The 18,856-nt window shown below is 45.8% G+C and overlaps 1 protein-coding gene across 23 annotated transcripts in view; it reads left to right on the forward strand.

Annotated features, from left to right (window-relative positions):
* The first annotated feature begins 2,769 nt into the window (after nucleotides 1-2,769).
* The window catches only part of Mprip (myosin phosphatase Rho interacting protein), a 119,917-nt gene continuing 103,830 nt past the window's right edge, over nucleotides 2,770-18,856 (forward strand). For 15 of the 23 annotated variants that reach the window (XM_006246431.5, XM_063268295.1, XM_006246425.5 and 12 more), the window contains exon 1: nucleotides 2,771-3,234. In XM_006246431.5, coding sequence (XP_006246493.1) covers nucleotides 3,112-3,234 — 123 coding nt within the window. In that variant the 5' untranslated portion in view covers nucleotides 2,771-3,111. Of the gene's footprint in view, nucleotides 3,235-18,856 lie in introns of all 23 variants that reach the window. The other 8 variants (XM_006246424.5, XM_063268288.1, XM_063268291.1 and 5 more) reach the window with 2 other exon arrangements.

An 18,856-nucleotide genomic window follows, 5' to 3' on the forward strand; every position in this document is an offset into this window, starting at 1 on the left:
GTACTTAATTATCACCATAGGCAAGGTCCTATTGTGCCCTGAGCCCAATGGAGCTCTTCTTTCAAATAGTCCTGAGATAACAGTCCCCACCTGCCTTCTCAGGAGGCTGAGCTTGCACTACTCATTCATCTTCCTAACGCCTGCTACTCCAGGGCTGTTTGAATGTCTGCAACACCCTAATGACACCCAGGCTTCTGTTTGTTTACACAGACTGGTCTGGATGTGCCAATCACCCTGCTGTGGTGATCTGGAATGTCTTTCCTTCTCCTTCTTCTCCTTCTCCTTCTCCAGGTTGAGTCTTCCTCAGTTTTGAACTGTCCAAGATCCTGCCTTTTCCAGGAGCCCCCGCCCTGAGTCTGCTTTGGAGTCAGGGGCTTCCTAGGCAGGGTCCCTGCAACTTTCCGGAGGAAGGTTTCTGTTTGTTTCTTGTATCTATGAGTTTGCATTTACTTGAGGGCAAGCTACCAACCTCAGGATCCCTGAATCACTCTTCCTCATACCCACGGCTGTGACGCCAGTGGTATGTGGCAGGCCTGGACAATGTACGCTCAGCATTTTCTTAGTAGGGTAGCCTTGATTGACCCCAAGATACCAGTAGAACTTAAAAGAATTTTTTTTGAAAAATTGTAATTAGATTTTAAATTTATTTCGTGTATGGGCATACAGGTGGGTGCAGGACACTGTGCTACTCATATGGAGGTCAGAGGACAACTTTCAGGAGTTTCTTCTCTCCTTCCACCATGTGGCTTCAGGGGACTGATCCTAATTCATCAGGCTCGGTACCAAAAAGCCTTTACTCGGTGTGCAATCTCGCTGGCTCCATCTTTTAAACAGTTTGTACACGCTCATAAAACAAAACCCAAAAGGACAAAAAGGTCTTATAATGAAAATTAAAAGTAGGTCACCTCCCAATAACCCAGTTCTTCTCCCCAGAGGCCACCATTGGTATCACTTTCTGAGTATTCAGTGCAAACAAGAACTGTCAGTCTCCCTTTACTCCTCCCCCTCCTTTATTTTGGAAAAATTTAAATAACAAGAAGGTTGCAAGAATAGTACAGTAAACACCCTTCCCCAATATTCACCAATTGAGGACTGGCCATATTTTGTGGAGTATTTTGCAGGGATTATTATCAACTAGAGCTTGCAACACCTTACATTCATGTCAGTTTTGTACATGTGGTCACTGAGGTGCCAGTGAAGGCAAAGAACTTGCCCACAGCCAGATCAGAGCTGGGCTCTCCCCTCAGGCTGCAGGAAGACTTTGATCCGGGTTCCTTCATCCCTGATGCTTGTGCAGGAAAGCATTTCCTTCTCAAAATGGAAATACACCTCCCTGGGGTAGTCACCAGGAAAAGTACACAGCTCTGAAGGCATTTCTCTCCTAAAGCCTCCTTGTGACCTGAGCTCAGCTGCTCTCAATGCCACCACCTGCTCCAATATCACCTCCACCGTGAAGAATGAGTTAGCTCAGCCTCTGTTTAAAAAAAAAAAAAAAAAAAAAAACAGGGGCTGGGGATTTAGCTCAATGGTAGAGCGCTTACCTAGGAAGCGCAAGGCCCTGGGTTCGGTCCCCAGCTCCGAAAAAAAGAACCAAAAAAAAAAAAAAAAAAAAAAAAAAAAAAAAAAACCAAAACAAACAACAACAACAACAACAAAAAAACAAAAACAAAAAACCCGCAGGCTGACTCCTGGAACTGCCAGCCAGCTGAGCCTGGAATCTCAGGTCAAAGTGATTCCTCCCTTACTTCTTGCCTCCCTCCCCTCTCCTCCTTAGAAATGGCTCACTATGGTCCAGACTTGGCCTTAAACTCTCCATCCTCCTAGATCTGCCTCCAGAGTCATGGGACCACACACTCCTTTCTTGTTCCTCCTCTCCACTTCCACCTGCATACCTTGGGAACATTTCTGCAGGCTCTGCTTAGAACCAGCTCAAGGCTGTAGGAAGCAGTCTGTCTCCTAAGGAGCAGGGGTTGTCCCTCTCCATCCCCCTCCCCTCCGCTCTAGACTCCTCTGTCCTTTCCTTTCCAAGTGGCCTTTTGCCTGGGAGTCTGGGCAAGAGTGGTCTGGAGTATACAGTTCGGGCCCTTTCCTGCAGAGTGACCTTGCACAAGCTATTGGCAGTGTCTGAGCCTTTGTTTCCTTAAGCACAAAACGAAGGTAAGACTGCTTAACTCTAGCAGAATTGGGCTCCCATAGTAGAATTGACAACTCCTCACGGGGCTGCTGACATCTTCTAGTCACCTCGGAAACACTATGCCTTATTACTTAACTGTTCCGCGCGCCTCAGTTTCCTTACGTAAAACCGGAATGGTCATGGAAAGGTTGTGGAACTTTAATGATCTAAACCACAGGGAGCTCTTGAAACAATTCCTAGCCCTTTTGGTGCGACCTGGGTCGACCATAGACTTAGCACACAGTAGGGGCGCCGGGTCGACGAGGCAGAAGGCCGCAACGAAGAGGCTACGAGAGAGACAAGGGCCCGCAGGGAGACCGCGGAGATCTACCGCGTCCTTCCGGGAGCAGACCAGCCCAGCGCCGCAGCTGTCAGGCCGCGGGCGGCAGCGCCAGTCCACCAAACCTGAAAGTTCCATCCCAGCGCCTCCACCTTCCCAGCCTGGACAAGTTACCTTGCGCCCGCTGCTCCTGGTCCCGCCCCCACCATCCATTGGTCAACGGGTTTCTTTGTTAGCAGGAGCGTGCAGGTGCCATTGGTTCGCGGGGCTGCCGGTTGCGGCGCCCCGCCCCGCCCCGCCCCGCCCCGCCCCGCCCCGAGTGCGCGCGGCGCCCAGCTCGGTTCGTTCGCGGTGGCGGCGGGCGCCCGGTGAGCGCGACGGCTGGACTTGCCGGCCGGCGCCTTGGGGGCGGCCGCGGTGGAGCCAGCGGCCAGAGGCCGCGTCCGTCCATGGGCCCACAGCGGCCGGGCGGCGGGGCGGGGCGCGAGGCGGCGCGCGCGCTCTGAGGCCGCGGTGAGCAGGCGGGGCGCGGCACGAGAGGGGAGGCCTTTCCGGGCCTGCGGCGGCCAGCGCAAAATGCGGCGGCGGCCGCGCTGAGTCCCCGACCTCCGGGAGCGCGCTGGGCCGTGGCGGCCCGCTCCGCGGCCCCCTAGCCGACATGTCGGCGGCCAAGGAGAACCCGTGCAGAAAATTTCAGGCCAACATCTTCAACAAGAGCAAGTGTCAGAACTGCTTCAAGCCCCGCGAGTCGCATCTGCTCAACGACGAGGACCTGACGCAGGTGAGCTGCCGCGGGTGCGGAGCTGGGAGTCCTGCCTGCGAGTCGTGTCGGGGAGCGCGGAGCCTGCGAAGGCCAAGAAAAAATAAAATGGAGCAGGAAAAAGAGATGCGTGAGAGTTGGGGGATGGGGTTGGAATGGGGGCGGGAAGAGTATCGATAGAGCCGGGACAAAGGGAAAATCCTCAAGAATGCCGAAAAATAACATCCTTTCCCGTTCCCATAGCTCTGCCGTGTGATTCATGCTTGTTGGGTGACTCAAAAATGTCTGGTTTCCCTGGATAGGAACAAAGTGGGGCTTGCTTGCCGCTTGTCAGGATCCCCCCCCCCCAACCCCCTGCGACTTGTCTTGGGGCTGGACTCAGACTTGACCACCAGACTGTCCCAGGAATTGGCTTGTTTGCGTGGGTCACCAGTTTCCATCTTGTGGAATAGAGCCTGCCCTCCTAAGTCACTGTCACCGTCAGGGTCTGAAGAGCGATGAGGTGTCTCCAATTGGGGATGGGTGGGTCTTGCTCTTGAACTGAAGGTAGGAATAGCTTTCGTTGAGAGGTTAAGGGGCTTCCCTTCTTGTTTTGCTCTCTGGCCCAGGAGTTCAAGAAGACCTCTGCATTCTGGGTAAAGTTGGTTCTCCCCTCTTTCTGTGCTTAAACTGTTAGTCGGGATTTTGGACCAGGTTAGAAGCTCTTCCTAACCCGTGTCAAAGTCACAGTCATAGAAAGAACTGTCCTAGACCTCCAAGTCACAGTCATGGAAAACACAGGCCTAGACCCCCAACCCTGGAGCAGTGTAGGAGACTGGGAGTTTGTATTGGTACAAGGTTCCCAATTTAGGCTATTGTCCCATGGGAACTGACTGGTTGCTCTCAGTTTTCTGGTGTTGAAGATTCCTGGCCTTGTTTGCAGCACTTTGGGAAAGCCCTGTACATCCTGCTTACCTTTTTCCCTAGCCCTCTGCCGCTGCCTCTCAACACCTGCTTGCCGACTGCCAGTAGAGCTCCCCAAGCATTCCAGCCCAATGCCACCTAGTTGTAGCCACTCCTTTTGGAAAGAGCTGTTTAGACTGAAAACATTGCTTTGAAGTGCCCTGGTTTGAATGTTTTTTAAAGCCTTTATGGGCAAACAAGTGGGCAAGCAAGGTTTGACTTCTTTTATGGGGCAAACCAGAGTGTAGTAGTAGGGCAGGGGTTATGCCATCTTGCTCTGAGGTCAGATTTCCAATAGCCAGGAAGTAATCAGGAAGCTTAGCCAGACTCTCCAAGTCCCAGTCATTGGTTGGTGAGAACACCAAGGGCCTTAGAGACCTGTCTGTTTGGGAAGGGTAGGACTGTTGAAGAGAGAGAAATGTGATTTCCTCTTCTCATTTGGACCCTGTTCTGGGAAGGAGTGTATGGGATCTGAGGTGACTGCTTGTGACTTTCTGAGGTTTGACCTTGAACGAGTGAGTCCTTTTACCTCTGTTTTAATTTCCATGTCTGTAAACTGGTAATAGTGATCCTGGCTTATTTCTCCCATGTGTTAGGAAAAGCAAGAAATATGTTTTATTGAGCTTTCCCTCTTATAATTTAACAAACTGAAAAACCACCCATAGAACAGTCAGCTTTGATTTAAGAAGTTTCTGGCCTTGGCAAAGGCTGTTTTGAGGGAAGCTTGTAAGTTTCCAGGTTATTTGAAGCAACTGCCTAAACTGATAATTAGATATTTATGCTACACAGGAGCTGTTTCTCTGATTCTTAAATGAATGAGTGGAATTTAAATGTTTGAGTCTGTTAAAAAATCTGTTGATTATTAGTAAAACTCGAGGGTTGAAGCAAATTGAAAGTATTGAACTCTTGAGTTTGTTTTCAAAATGATTCCACTTTGAAACAGGCTTGAGACCTCCAGGGCAACTGGAATAGTAAGTAGTTCCTAAAATAATGAGTAGGGTTATTTGTGTGGGGAGAGATTAGCCCAGCCTTCTACCTCCTGGGATCTTTCAGGAAGAAACTGCTCTTGAAAGGAGAGCAGAGAGACTGGAGATTGCTGCCGACAGCATTTGTCCCTGCTCTGTATCCGGTTCTCCCAGAGCCTTTTGCTCTCCTTATGGCTCCATTAGAAAACCTCAGCCAATTGGTTCCTGTCAGCCTCCCCCAATCCCCTGCTTCCTGCTGCCCCTCCCGCCCAGAGCTTATTTTAGACTGTCCAAGCTGGAGGATACATCAGCCATCATCAAAGCCACCCCCTCTGTAATAGTTGAGGATGTGAGTCTAGGGAGGCGGGGACAGCTTCTGCTCTCAAGGATGTCATCTTCCCAGGAGCACACATTCCTTTAGGCCTTCTGATTTGAGCTTTATTTCCTCAGCTGTTGGTTTTGTTTATTTGTTTTCCCCTGGAGAGGTAGGGAACCTCTTTCAGGCCTGCCTATGTTGTGGCATCAAACCGGGAAGCACTTGGAGGTCAGTTAAGCTAGCCACTTCCTTTCCCTGAAGAAAACCTTGAAACTCAGAGAAGGGAAAGCCTTGCAGGAGCATAGCATGGATTCCTAAGCGACCTCTTTGTCTACAGCAGCCACCCCATGAGCACATCAGAATCGTGGAGTTTCAGAAGGTGCCTCAAAAGTGCTGTTTGGGGCCATGGAGTCCTGCTTTCCCGCCCCTGGAGTTCAGACTTATCTGTGATAAGCTAAGCAGATGATGCTGTGCTTGCTCTACCCCTATTCCCAGGGTGACATTTTTATTTAGCCCTCTTGTGCATTTCTCTGCGTGGACCCAAGTATCACTTAAACCTTTAAAAAAAATGTAACATTTATTTACTGTGTATGGGCATCCTCTTGTCACCTTGCACCACCACCAGGACTTAGTTCTCTCCTTCCATCGTGCTTCTGAGGCTTGGCAACACACGCCTTTACCTGCTGAGCCATCTATCTCACCTGCCTCATTCAACCTCTTAAAGCCTGAGCTTGGTGTTTGTATTGTTCCACAGTATACTTATTTCTGCTTGAGAATGTTTCGAGCTCCTTTTCATGTTGTTATATCTAAAAACATCAAAATTTCTTTCCACGTGGGCCCTTTTGGATGTACTCATTCCTTCTGTGATAGACAGCTAAGGCTGCTGCTGAGGTTTTGCTGTTATAAATAGTGAATATAGCCAGCAGCATGGCTTGACAGGTTGTATAAGCCCAACCCTGGTGACATGAGTTCTTTCTCCTGAACCCACATAAAGATGGAAGGAGACACCAAGTCTATAAAGTTATTCTCTGATTTTCACCTGGGTGATACGGAATGTATATGACTGCACACATTGTTATATATACATTCATGCATGCAAACAACACACTAATTTTAAAAATTAAGTACTGTCCTCTTAAAAGATTTATTTTTATTAAATGTAATTATCTGGAGGAATGAGGGTGAGTGAATGAGAGAGAGAGAGAGAGAGAGAGAGAGAGAGAGAGAGGAGATTGATTGATTTCATGTGTGTGTGTGTGCATATGTGGAAGTTGTCTGTTGCCTGCTGTGGGTGCTGGGAATTGAACTCTGGTCCTTAGGAATAACAGCAGGTGCTCTGAACCCTTGAGTTGTCTCTTGAACCCAATTGTATCTGTCTTAGCTTTATAGTGCTTTTGATTGGGTGTGTGTGTGCAAGAATGCAAATATTTCCTGGGGCAGATACCTAAAAATAAAACGGTTGGGTTAACAGCAAGCTCACTAAATTTCCAAAACAGTATCACATTTTCAGAAATGCGCATTACCAAATGATTCTACTCTTTAGTGAGTTCCCTGTTAAACTCCCCTTTTAAAAATTTAGTTTTTAGCTTACTTTTAATCACATATAACTATGTGTGTCTTAATGTGGATATGTGCATGTGAATGCAGGTTTGAAGGAATCTTACATAGCCCAAGCTGTCCTTGAACTTGGTCTGGAGATGTGACATACACTGACTTGCAGATCCTCCTGTCTCCACCTCCAGAATGCTAGGATTAAATACAGGTGTGTGCCGTTCTTTGTAGTATTTGTTGAATTATTTTTCTTGGTGCTGGGATTGTTTGTTTGCATTGCATTGCTTGTTCATCTTCACATTAGGCATTTCCCCTGACCACCTGTGGTTTTCGTATTTGCTTTTAACCCTGACAGAAGTATAGAAGGTTTAATATAATTTAGCCTGTGTGGGCCATATAGAATCTGGAATTACGTTACTGTTATGGTACATAAGGAGCTATAGATAACACGTGAGCCCAGTGGATGTGGTTGTATTCTGGTAAAACTTTATTAGCAAAACCAGGTAGCTACCTGGCCACTATACCTGGAGCTATAGTTTGGCACCTCTTCCCCCACACATACATGGAAGTTTTGTTTTGTTTTGATTTTTCCCCAAGTGTCACTTGTCTCTCTGTGTGGCTATTTTTTATTCAGTAGTTTTAAAATGAATGCAGTTGGCACTGGGGCCCTAGGTCACAGTAGAACCAGGATAGTGAAGTACAGGTGAGTGAGTGCAGTTAAGTCTGATTTCCTTTATCATTTGTAACTTCACTAGTTTACTAGAATTACACTTACTTATGTGTGTATTATTGGTTGGGTCACAGTTATTTTTATGCGTAATTTTTCAAATTTAATAGACTTGCTTTTAGGAAAATCCCAAAACTAAAGGCAGAGGAGCTAGAAGAGGCCATGGAGGTAGTCTAGACAGATGCCGAGGAGGGTCTTCTCTCCATAGCCATGTTAAGAACTAGAGAGAAGGAGGTTGAACAGATTTGCTGGTAGAGAAAGTCAGGGTGTATTGAGGTATTCTTCATTAAAAATATATTTATTTTATGCGTGTGAATTTCCCTGCTATGTGTGTATATAAATTTAAATACATTTGCATGTCTGTTGCCTTGGGAGGCCAGAGGAGAGGGCATCAGATCCCATGGAACTAGAGTTATAGGTAGTTGGTAGCCATCATATAAGTGCTGGAAACCAACCTCAGGTCCTCTGCAAGAGGACCTCTGAGCCATCTTTCCAGCCCCAGTTATCTTTAACACAGACAGTGAAAACAAATTTGGAGTGAGTTTAGGTAGAAATTCTAAGGTAAATCTAACCTTGTGGGGGTGTATATCCAGTGTGGCTTCTTAAGGTGGTACCATCCACCCAGAGCCAGAAGTGAACGTTGAGCTCAGTGAAGATCTGAGTGTTTATTTGGGTGTTTGCTGAAGTACAGATTTGAGTGGTTTACGTAGAGGAGAGTGAGTGCGAAGAGACAACCTCCCCTGCCATGTGCAAGTAGAAGAGGGAAGCTCTCATGGAAGCAGGGAGGTAGCTTAGAGAGGGCTGCTCACGGAGGGGAACGCATCTCTCCAGGACTCCTAGTCCTTCTGGTCTGATTATGTCTGTATTAGGCCCTGACTATATCCTACCGCTGCCGTGGCTACAAGGGCTACAGGGTGGGAAGAGGCTCTGATACAGAAGACCAAGCTAGGACTGTATTTCTGTGGAGCTTTTCTTCCATTAGGGCTCCATTCGGTCCTCTTATTTTCTTAGAAGTTTCAGGATACAGAATTTGTCTGACAATGTTTATCTCAGGAACAATGGAGAAATGTCTTGTTCTTCTTTATTTTAGACTATTGGTAACCTATGTGCAGTTGTAGGGTATTTGGCAGGGGATGTGACTGAAGTTCCAGATATATAAAATCCCCTTACAAATAACTAAGGTCATGAGAAGATTCAATATCATTAGTCATTAGGGAAAAGCAAATAATAATTACAGTGAGATTCTACTTCATACTCACAGGGGATGATTATAATTCTAAAAACAAAACAAAAAGCCACAATTTAATAAAAGTAGGTGAAGATCTGAAGAAATTTGAACCCTTGGGCTTTGCTGGTGGGGACAAGATGGTTCTCACTGCTATGGAAAACAGTTCAACAGTTTCTCAAGAAGTTAGATGTCAAATTATTGTGAGCCAGCAGTTGCAGAAAAATTGAAAGTAGTTATATTCTAGTATTTGTATGTAAATGTTCATAGCAGCAGACAATAGCCAAAAGAGGACAAAAGTTTGAAGTCATGAGCAGTGGTAACAACCTATGAGTTCATACAGTGATCTGTACTTTGATTTAACAAGGAGACATGTTGTAACATAGATGTACCAAGGGACCCTGATGCCAAGTCAAAGGCTCACACACAAGAAATCACACAGTATAGGAATGGTGTCTTTTTTTTATATGTGTATATTTTTATATTAATTATACACATAATAACTAGAGTAAGTAGATCAGTAGAAAGTGAAGGCAGATTGGTGGCTGCTAGAGGCTGGGGCTTTGAAGGACGGTGGGGAGAGTTACAGTTATCTGGTGGTTTCTGGAGTACAGACTAGGGATTGGATTTTTTTCCTTATAGGGCCAGATAACAAATATTTTAGGTTGGATAGGTCAACTGGCAAAATCAAGACATTTTTATAATTATTTATATAACCATTTAAAGAATGTAAATGGGAGCTAGGCATAGTGATACATACCTATATTATGTAAGTATTTGGGAAGTAGAAGCAAGAGGATCACAAGTTTGAAGTCAGCCTAAGTTACAGAGTAAGTAAAAACAAATAAATAAAATGTAAAAGCCATAAAAATACTTTACAATTTTATTTTGAGAGAGTGAAAGTGTGTACATGTGTGTGCATGGGATAGAGGAGGGGAGTCAGAAGATAACTTGATTGAGCTGCTCTTCTACCTTTATATAGGTCTCGGGATCAAACTCAGGTCATCAGGGCTTTTGCTACAAGAGCTTTTTACCCACTGTTTTGGCCACAGCTGGTCTTTCCAGGCTCTTCCATAGACTCAGGCATGGCATGTGGGAAGAAGGCCTGATCCACCCTCACCTCAGTGTTAGCCTAGAGAAAGCCCTGGGCTAGAGACCCTTGTATTATTCTTTTCTTACCTGTTACCTGTCTGGGCCCTTTCTCTTGCCCTTAGTGTCTTCCTCTCAACTTCTGGGAGGTTTTTTTTTCTATGAATATCACATTTTCTTTAATAATTAATTCCTTTTTGATATATTCAGAAACTCTCTGTGGGTTCTGACCCCACCCTTGTTAGAGGCAAAGTTTGGTGGCAGAAGGCAGAAAGATTCTGGCCACACCCCAGACTGTCTGCAGGTTGGCTTTTTGGGAAGCTAGTGAGTTCTGGAACAGGCCTGAGTATGTTGTCAGTCTCTGTGCAGCACACAGTTGCAAGCCATTTGACTGAGATGGTGTCTCATGAAGCGTCTTTGATCTTTGATCTCTCAGTGTCTGGCAGTTGTCTCTTAGCTGCTTCCCTGGGCTGAAATTTCCTTCAAAGCTATTTTTCCCTTGCCATACAGGACAGCGGTTCAGAGCTGTGTTCTCTTTGCACAAGTGCACAGGGTGATCCAGAAACTTGATTTGAGGCCTTTGATCTGTGGAGTGGGCATCTGCCTTCTGCTCACTATTGGAGCCGTACAGATCCTGAGTACCCCCTACATGGTATCAGTGTTCTAAAGCCTACTGATGGCCTTTCCTGTAGGTAGAAGCCTTGTCTTGAGCCATCTTATGATTACCAGAATGCCATGTCATTTTAATGAAATCAAGGCATTTGATTGAATATTTGTCTTTCTTATTTACTTTCTTATTTACTTACTTACCTTCGTGTTTGTTTGAGACAGGTTTCTCTGTGTTCTACTGTGTAGGCAAGGCTGGCCTCAGACTCAGAGATCCACATGTCTGTTTCCTGAGTGCTGGGATTAAAGGTGTGCACCGCTTAACCAATCTGAATGTTTATCTTTAAGTGGTTCCCAAGCTTAATTTTTTTAAAAAAATTTATTAGGTTTTATTTGCATGCCGTGTGTGTGTGCGTGCGTGCGTGCGTGCGTGCGTGTGTGTGTGTGTGTGTGTGTGTGTGTGTGTGTGTGGTGTGTGTGTACGCGCGCACACGCGCACAATGATTTGGAATATTCAGCTTCAGAGAGAAAACAAATCTTTCTTTCTCCTGAGAACTTTGTTCTCCAGGCTGCCCTTTTTTCCGTATGCATGACATGGTTGGTCCGGTTGGATAGTTTCAGACTTGCAGTAAGTCCTAGATTCTGTCACCAAAGCACAGCTCCATGTGGTACTGGTTAGGGTTCTGGGTGACAGAGGACCTTAGGTCATCCCTGAGGGCCTGAGGGCTGATTTGAAAACTCTGCTCCAGAGTTTGTGCTGTTCCAGTTTCAGTAGTTGAAACAGTGTCCCAGCAGTGGACCTGCCACTGCCCTCCCATCTGCTCCACAGTGTCATTAAGTTTCTGGAGAAGGTGGGGAGAGCTAGTGGGTTGATTTGCTGGCGTTTTGTCTCTAGAGACTGGAACTGGAATCTTCCAAACCGCTCCCTGGTTTTCTCAGTCAAGGTCACCCTAGTTCACATGAAACCACAGTTTGGTTTTGCCTGGGGCTTTTCTAGTTCTGTCTTCCTGGGTTTGGCTTAGGGATACCACACGGCCTTGGTGAGTTAAGCTTGTAGTGGACCAACATGTTTGGCTCTGCACCTCCTTCATCCCCGCCCCAGCTTGAACATGTTTGATTACCTGCCAGATTCATAATTCCATAAGGCCCAAGAGACTAGAGGCCAGCTTGACTGGTGGCAGCCTGACTCCCAGGCAAAAAAAGGTACTGCTCATGGTCATCAAGTTGATCCACATTGAAGCTGTGACACAGAACTTAGATCCTTGTGATTTCTATGCCAGTTTCACCATGGGCTATAAACTCACTTTCCACAGTTCAGGAGGGGCTATCTTGACATATAAATTTGGCGTTTATTTTTTGCCTGACTTGGGCAGTTCTGATGTCAGGAGTTGAGTTGGTGTGTTATAGAATAAATCATAGTGCTAAGAAAGAGGGGCCTGTCCCTTCCGTACCCCTTCAACCCTGTTAAGTAAACTAAGTCTTTGCTTAATAGATGGAGCAGCTAAGATCTATGAAGTTGTTTGCCTTGGTTGCAGGAAGGTTAGTATGGGCTTTTCCAGAATTTTATTTGGCCTTCTTGCCCTTGGTAAATTATCCTGTTATTAGAGAGAGATTCCCTAGTTTAGAGGTATTTACAGGGGATGTGTGTGCAGAATGTGTTTTCTTCACCTTCTGGAGCTATGATAAACTGCAGGGAACCTCATGTCCCCCAAACAGGCTATTGACCTGTGGTAATGGTCAGACCTTTAGCATATCTATGAACAAGAGTTACTTTCTTTCCCCTGAAAGAATTTAGAATTGGGAAATAACCATGTCCTTGATTTTCACAGGCACTACTTCAACAGACAAACCAGCTCCTTGGTACACTCTGTACATGTGATTTCTTACCTCCTCCTTATTCTTACCCTGGCTGAAAAGGCCGTGTGAAATGGGAACAGCTGCTCAGAGCCTCAGTGGAGTAGAGAAAGGGGGTCATTTTCAAGGTTCCCTGATTTACGTTCTGAGCTTTGTTGTTAGGACTAGTGAAGACACTGGGGCATAAGAGCCTTGGGACCCTGTGAGGTCAAGGTGTCTTCCTGGTTTCCACTTTGAGGATGTGCTGTGACCTAGAAATCTGACAGCTGCACTTTTCCATTTTGGTGTGCCACATAAGATTGACAGTTGGAATAGTAGTGAGCAAACTTTCAGCTCAGGTTCACATCCAACATTTTTTTCCTATGGATTGAGCAAGCTTCTTAGGGTAAAGTATCTATGCCCTCATCTGAAATTTAGGGCTATTTTAACACCCATCTTGGAAGTCTAGAGAACAACAAGATATGAGATACACATACAACCCTCAGTAACTACAGGGGTACCAGAGGGCCTGAACTCATAAATACCAGGTAGAATGGGCACTCAGTAAACAGGATGTTTTATAAACACTGAACATGGAGTACAGAGTGAACATGTGGGATATAGGCTCTGCCCTTAGAGTATACTCACTTAACGTTCTGTCTTTTCTGTTTAACTGTGTAACTCAGCCTGTCCTTAATTCAGTATCTTCCTGCGTCAGTAGCTTGAATCTTGAGATTACTGGTGCATGCCACCACACCTGGTCCATCTGCCCAGTGTCTACTTGACTGGACCTGGCTATCTAGGCAGATGCCGTAAAGGGCTGGAGCTAAACAGGGTGCCTAGAGCTAAACCAGGTGGGAGATTTTGCTGGATAGTTTTATATCAACTTGTTGCAAGCTAAAGTCATCTTAGAGGAGGGAACCTCTATTAAGAAAATGCCCCCATGAGATCAGGTTATTTAGGCAGGCTTATAGGACATTGTCTTAATTAGTGATTGATAGAAGAGGGCACCCCAATGTGGGTGGGGGTCATTCCTGGGCTGGTGGTCCTGGGTTATATAAGAAAGCAATCTGAGGAAGCCATGGAGAGCAAGTCAGTAAACAGCACTCCTCCATGGCATCTGTATCAGCTCCTGCTTCCGGGTTCCTGCTCTGTTTGAGTTCCTCCCTGTTTCCTTCAATGATGAAGTGATAAGAAAGTGTAAGCCAAATAAATCCTTTCCTCCTCAACTTACTTTGTGGACATGGTATTTCATCAAGCAATAGAAATCGTAACTAAGACAGAGAAATTAAGGCCAGAAGGACTTGCTTGGACTCCATACTGAAGCTGCAGTTGAGAAAATGAGCACAGATAAGGGATATCTGTGACCTTTCAAGAGAGCTTATCCTCAAGCCTGTCCTGTCTCTCAGCTCACCAATGGTGAGCCCCTGGACCCTGATGCCTTTCTTCTATAGCTACTCTGTACCTCTGGTGCTGTTTTCACACTGGCTCAGAGAGATCAGCAGGTTCTGCTCAGTCTTGCTTGTATAGGTTTGATTTCTGGAAGATAGCAATATAAGGATTGACTTGGTTTGAAGACTTTTTAGAATACAGGAAGTGAAAGAACCAGGTGTCATCAGCTGAGATTTCCACCTCAGGCCGTCTGAGTCGTCTTCATATAGAAAGTGGGTAGATAACACAGGAGGGAGATGCAAAAAAAACCTAGTCTCATCTATGCCATGTCCCCAGTATCATCTACACCGTTGCCTTTTAAGTGCCAGGTAGGTAGAGGACAGCCCAAGCCATAGCCAGGCCAAGCCAGAATTGCTAGCTGGGCAAGAAATCTGGCCAGAGTGCATTATAGCTCCTGGTCTCCAGCACTGAATTGGTCCCTCAGCTAGTACATTATCCTTGCTGTGTCTCAGGGCTCTTTTAGATGCCTAGCCATATGGAAATGGAAACTACTGACGCTCTTCCCATAGGGACATGTCACCTGGGCAGACAAGCCCTCTACTTTCCAGAGTATATTTGCCTTCCAGCCTAGAAGCTTGTGAGTCCGCTATGTGGACCAAGATTAGCTAGCAGCACATGGTCTTCCCTGGTGCACAGGTATTTCTGGTTTGAAATTACAGGGGTATCAGCTTGCTCTGGACTGTCTCTCTCTCCCCCCATGGTATTCATAGTTGACAGAAACTGTTGTCCCAGGCCACTGCTAACTCTTTCATATTCACAACATTCTTATAGGTGAAAGGATAAAGGACTAGGTGTGGAGAAGTCCTGTGACTTGTTGGGAAGAGCTATGCCAAAGCATAGACCACTCCCATCCTCCTGGATAGATACAGATTAGCTGTCTGCCAAGTGGGCAGGCTAGAGGATCCAGTCAGGACTGTCCTTCTTTAAGTGTGTTATCTCATGTCTGTTCTTCTGTCAAGCTCCTACCCTGGTTTTGCTTTTAATGAAAGGGTGGCTCTGCATGGAACTGGTCATGACTTCAGTACAAAGCTGCACCCAGAGGCTGTCCAACATCTCTATTGTTCTCCCCTCTCCCACAAATGGCATCGTATTTTGACAGTCTTGCAGCCATGAGCAGGCTGTCAGGGAAGAGTCTTTTAATAACAGCACCCCCCCAACCCCCAGGAGGGCCTAGGCTTGTAGGACTCTCTTAGGCTAGTTGGAACAGAGGGGAGGAGGTATAACCCATATGTGCCAAGGGTGTGGGATCTGTTGCATTTTTGTTTGTCTTTGTTCTTTAAGGTGTAATTCATATAACGTAAAATTAGCCACTTGAATTGAGTTGCATTTAACAAGTTCACAGTGCTGTGGAAATACTACCATGCTCTAGTTGGAATTCTTTTCTGCACCCCAGAACACCTCTTAACTGTTCAGCCATCCTGCATCCCACTTCCTATCTCCAGGTGCTTACTACTTTGAATCTGCTTTCTTTTGCTATGGAAAGTTCATAAAATGGAATCATAGAACCTGTGACCTTTAATCTGGGTTCTTTCACTCAACTAATATTCTTACGGTTTCCCTATCTTGACTACTATTTAGAATTTCATTCATTTTTTTTATAATTCATAATATTCCAGGGTATGACTGCACTACATTTTGTTGATTTATATCCCAGTTGATGGCATCTGGGCCATCCCTACTTTTTGTCAAATGGAGTAGTGTTACTGTGAATATTTGTATATAGATTTTTGTTTGAGCATCTCCTGTCACTTTTCCAGTGGAGACCTGAGGATAGGATCTCTGGGCTGCTGTATTTCTGCTAGTGGGCTGGATTTAAATCAGCTCCTGGCCCCAGATGTTGGCCTGTCTGTCATGTAGTAGAATCTGCCATGGAGCTACTTAGAGCCCAGTGGGATGTCCCTGCTGGCTGTAAGTACAGTGAACTCCCAGGTACTGGCGCAAGGGCCATCTGTCTCAGGAGTCTTGACATTTCTACTTTCTACCCTTTCATCTCACTTGAGCTGCTGAACTGGAAAACACTAAGGCAGCTCTAGGGACTGTTGGTCAGAGAGCTCAAGGGTATAGGAAGGACTGGAAAGCTGGACAGCCCAGTGATGCAGGCTTACTGGAGCATGAGGTTACTGGGTGCTGCTGGAAGGGATTCATGTTGCCTGGAATTGGATCTCAGATGATCTTGGGATTTGTTGGAGAGGAAAGATCTTCTCAGTCCTGTTGGCCTACAGTATTACAGGTTTTTTTCTTTTTTCCTTTATTACTTTTGAGACAAAGCATGGAACTTTGAGACTAGCTTGATGGTCTACACTGTTGGCCTTGCACTAAGGAAGCTGAGGATGGAGAAAGATGAGTTCAAATGGTACCTTAGTGTTTATGAAAAAATGTGTCTCATGGGTCCTTAAAAGAATACTACAACTGCTGATCTAACTCAGGGTGAGCTGTTTGCAAAAGACTCCACATGCCTCGGAGTGATGATCCCGCCATGAAGAATGCAGTGTGGATAGAGACAGGGCAACAGCCAAGGGAGACAGGTGAGTGAGTGCATGCTTGGCAGAGGGGTGCCAGGGATGCAGAGCAGGGGTGATCATAGATTTTGTGGACACTGCCTACTCTTGCCACCAGCCTGCTCTGGATTGATTCATACTTCCAAAGCTTCTGGGGACTCAATGAAACACAGGTGAGGTCATTGGCACTTGGGAAGGACTTCATGTGAAAACAGACTTCTGAGATGCGAGTGTGCTTTGTATGACCTCAGGTGCTGGGGATGTCTTGGGGTGGGGTGTAGAGCTGTACGTAGTCTGTGGACTGTTTAGTGGCACAAGCTCTCCTCATTGGCTTTGCAGTTGACTTCACGCTCCATCCTTCCTGGAATTGGGTTTTAGGTAACTCCTATGGACCCTCCTCTAGACCCTGACCTAGAGCTTAGTGTTGATATAGCCAAGTCAGTCACCCTCTGTTTTGTGTGAATATGGTTTTTAAAGTAGAGCTGGGCATGGAGGCATAGTCCCAGCTCTTGAGAAGTAGAGGCAGGAAGATCTCTGAGTTTGAGGCCAGCCTGGTTTGTATATCAAGTTCCAGGTCAGCCAGAGCTACATAGTGCAACTCTGTCTTTAAAAACGCTTTGGAAGCTTCTGTAAGGCAAAGGACACTGTGGTTAGGACAAATCGGCAACCAACAGATTGGGAAAAGATCTTTACCAATCCTACAACAGATAGAGGCCTTATATCCAAAATATACAAAGAACTCACAAAGTTAGTCGGCAGGGAGACAAATAACCCTATTAAAAAATGGGGTTCAGAGCTAAACAAAGAATTCACAGCTGAGGAATGCCGAATGGCTGAGAAACACCTAAAGAAATGTTCAACATCTTTAGTCATAAGGGAAATGCAAATCAAAACAACCCTGAGATTTCACCACACACCAGTGAGAATGGCTAAGATAAAAAACTCAGGTGACAGCAGATGCTGGCAAGGATGCGGAGAAAGAGGAACACTCCTCCATTGTTGGTGGGATTGCAGACTGGTACAACCATTCTGGAAATCAGTCTGGAGGTTCCTCAGAAAATTGGACATTGAACTGCCTGAGGATCCAGCTATACCTCTCTTGGGCATATACCCAAAAGATGCCCCAACATATAAAAAAGACACGTGCTCCACTATGTTCATAGCAGCCTTATTTATAATAGCCAGAAGCTGGAAAGAACCCAGATGCCCTTCAACAGAGGAATGGATACAGAAAATGTGGTACATCTACACAATGGAATATTACTCAGCTATCAAAAACAACGGCTTTATGAAATTCATAGGCAAATGGTTGGAACTGGAAAATATCATCCTGAGTGAGCTAACCCAAACACAGAAAGACATACATGGTATGCACTCACTGATAAGTGGCTATTAGCCCAAATGCTTGAATTACCCTAGATGCCTAGAACAAATGAAACTCAAGATGGATGATCAAAATGTGAATGCTTCACTCCTTCTCTAAAAGGGGAACAAGAATACCCTTGGCAGGGAAGAGAGAGGCAAAGATTAAAACAGAGACTGAAGGAACTCCCATTCAGAGCCTGCCCCACATGTGGCCCATACATATACAGTCACCCAATTAGACAAGATGGATGAAGCAAAGAAGTGCAGACCGACAGGAGCCGGATGTAGATCTCTCCTGAGAGACATAGCCAGAATACAGCAAACACAGAGGCGAATGCCAGCAGCAAACCACTGAACTGAGAATAGGACCCCCGTTGAAGGAATCAGAGAAAGAACTGGAAGAGCTTGAAGGGGCTCGAGACCCCAAAAGTACAACAATGCCAAGCAACCAGAGCTTCCAGGGACTAAGCCACTACCTAAAGACTATACATGGACTGACCCTGGACTCTGACCTCATAGGTAGCAATGAATATCCTAGTAAGAGCACCAGTGGAAGGGGAAGCCCTGGGTCCTGCTAAGACTGAACCCCCAGTGAACTAGACTGTTGGGGGGAGGGCGGCAATGGGGGGAGGGTTGGAAGGGGAACACCCATAAGGAAGGGGAGGGGGGAGGGGGATGTTTGCCCGGAAACCAAAGAATTATTATTAAGTATTAAATAAATTAAAAAAAAACGCTTTGGAATTCTTGGTCTAAAAGAGGCTATTAAATCCTGTACCCTGTAAGTGTTCCAGTAGAGGAATTGAGGATAGCTTGAGGGCAAGATGATCAGGGGAGACCATTGACAGTGCTCTTGGGTTCTTGAAGAAGCTGGGGTCTACTCATGTGTAACTTCAGGAAGTTTTACTCTTGATAGCTAAATGGGAGTTTTGAAGTCTAACCTCTCTGGACTCCCATCTTGTATGTGTATCACAGTTCTTGTGATTATATGCTAATGGTGCCTGTTACAGTTTGTCCTTGCTTCATTCTTTTGTTTCTCATGCCCCTCTTCTAGAAGTCTTATGGACGGAAGGTCTG

The sequence above is a fragment of the Rattus norvegicus genome, chromosome 10 (genome assembly GCF_036323735.1).
Source record: "Rattus norvegicus strain BN/NHsdMcwi chromosome 10, GRCr8, whole genome shotgun sequence".
In the NCBI taxonomy this organism is placed as follows: domain Eukaryota; kingdom Metazoa; phylum Chordata; class Mammalia; order Rodentia; family Muridae; genus Rattus; species Rattus norvegicus.